The 1840-nt window shown below is 42.6% G+C and overlaps 1 protein-coding gene across 1 annotated transcript in view; it reads left to right on the top strand.

Moving 5' to 3' along the window:
- Positions 1 to 125: 125 nt before the first annotated feature.
- MPLKIP (M-phase specific PLK1 interacting protein) overlaps positions 126 to 1840 on the top strand; it is an 11214-nt gene continuing 9499 nt past the window's right edge. The window contains exon 1 of the mRNA XM_009321618.1: positions 126 to 196. Within this exon, the coding sequence (XP_009319893.1) occupies positions 126 to 196 (71 nt within the window). The remainder of the gene's footprint in view (positions 197 to 1840) is intronic.

Raw genomic sequence — 1840 nt, 5'->3', positions numbered from 1 at the left:
AGGTTTTTTTGCGGTTTTTCGGCGGGAATTCCAGTTCCTTTTTTAAAAACCTCAGTATTTACACAAAATAGACTAAGGGTTTTTTTTTGCTGCGACATCTAATTCCCGGACAAACCGAATGGTTGATGGCTAGAGACCTGTACTCCCAGTTCAGTGCACAGACTGCCACGTACAACGTTGCCGAGATGGCAGAAAAGTAAAATATCCCCGCAACGGTTTTCCGCACTCACGAGGTAGGCACGTGTGCTGGCCGCCATTCCGTCCTCTCGCTGCTGGCGCGAGGCAGGTCCTTTATCTCAGCTTGGCTTCGCCGAAGGCGCAATACGACTTACGTAGCTGTGGGCTACAGCTTCGGTTGTATATAGCGATGGAAGGGTTAGCTCCAACTGACCTTCAAGCAATTCCTCCTCGAGCTAAGTTCTTGCGGGCTGTTTTGAGTTTGTGTTAGGACAGGGTGGAAGGCTTCCTCTAGGAACACCGCGGCGTCTTGCTCTGTAATAGGATAAAAAAGCCTGCACAGAGCTTCAGCATTTATTTATGAGAAACACGCTGTGAGGATAAGACGACAGCTGCATCTCAAGAAGAGCTGAAACTTCCGACTGCTTGAAAATGAGCTGTTACGAACAGCGCAGGCTTAAGAAGTGTTGCGCGTCAGGCGGCCCAAATGCTGAGGAAGAACATGAGAGAACAGCTTCCACGTGGCGGGTTTGTTGACCCAACATGCTACGTGTAATGAAAAGTGTGACCTGGATGGTTAAAATCCTAGAAGCAATTAGGATTTGTCAACAAGAAGAAATTCATCAGCAAAACCATCCCAGTATAACTCAACATGCCCGTAACAATACGTATTTCTAATTTGTTTGGTGTGAGAAGGGTTTAAATGAAACGAAGCTGTCCTTTTCCGGCATAAGACCGACCAAACAAATTGATACTTACGCTGATAAACTGTCTTGTGTAGACATGGCATTCCTTGTGTGCATAACAATAACAGATAGAAAATCGGTCTTCTAGAGAAGATAAAATAGTAAAGGATTAGCAAAAACTTTAAGTGAGCGGGCTCAGTCTCTTTCCATTTTAGAATTGCAAGGATATTGCCCCATTTTTCCCAGGGAGACTGTAAAACAGAGTGGCGAGCTGACTTCACTGAGAATACAAAGTTACTTACCGCCATTAAAAAAAAAAACCAAACCCAACCAAAAAACCAACCAACTTGTTCAAAGCCAAAGAAAAGCAAGACTGCTGTACAAAGCATAGAAACATTCTGCTTATTTTACTGGCTAGCTTTCGTTCGCTGCTGTTCTGAAAGCCCTTTTTAACTTTCATATGTTGCAATGTCTTAAAACTGAATAGTGCTTTGTCGCGCTGATGGAAATCTAAAAAAAACCCCTATCTTTACTATTTTTTACCGAGCTGTTGAGGATTTGCGTTAACATAGCTGAGAACAGAGCAGGCAGGAATGCTAATAAATAACATTGTTAAATTGGGTTTATGTTGCTAAATCTGAGGTCCTCCTCCAAGAGAGCGTTTTCCCGTGAGTTTGTGTGTATAGGTCTCATTGCCCGAACTACCACTCTACTGAAGAATTGCTGACAGTTCAAACTGATTTTAAAAAAACCTTTCCATTAAAGTACTCTTTAAATATGTCATTGTACGTGTTTTGAATCGGGGCTGATATAATGTATGTAGTATTTGCGGGTTCATATATTAAAGGACAACACGAGAAAGGAGTACAAAGAGGCATATCTGAAGCGCCATGAAATGTGAGGCAAATACTTGCTTTGCTTTGCAACAGCTGATTTTGTTGATTTTTATCAGCTGTGGCACCGTGGGCATTCACTTA

This window comes from Pygoscelis adeliae, unplaced genomic scaffold (genome assembly GCF_000699105.1).
Source record: "Pygoscelis adeliae isolate BGI_AS28 unplaced genomic scaffold, ASM69910v1 Scaffold40, whole genome shotgun sequence".
NCBI lineage: Eukaryota > Metazoa > Chordata > Aves > Sphenisciformes > Spheniscidae > Pygoscelis > Pygoscelis adeliae.
This window is presented reverse-complemented; position numbering and strand designations above follow the sequence as displayed.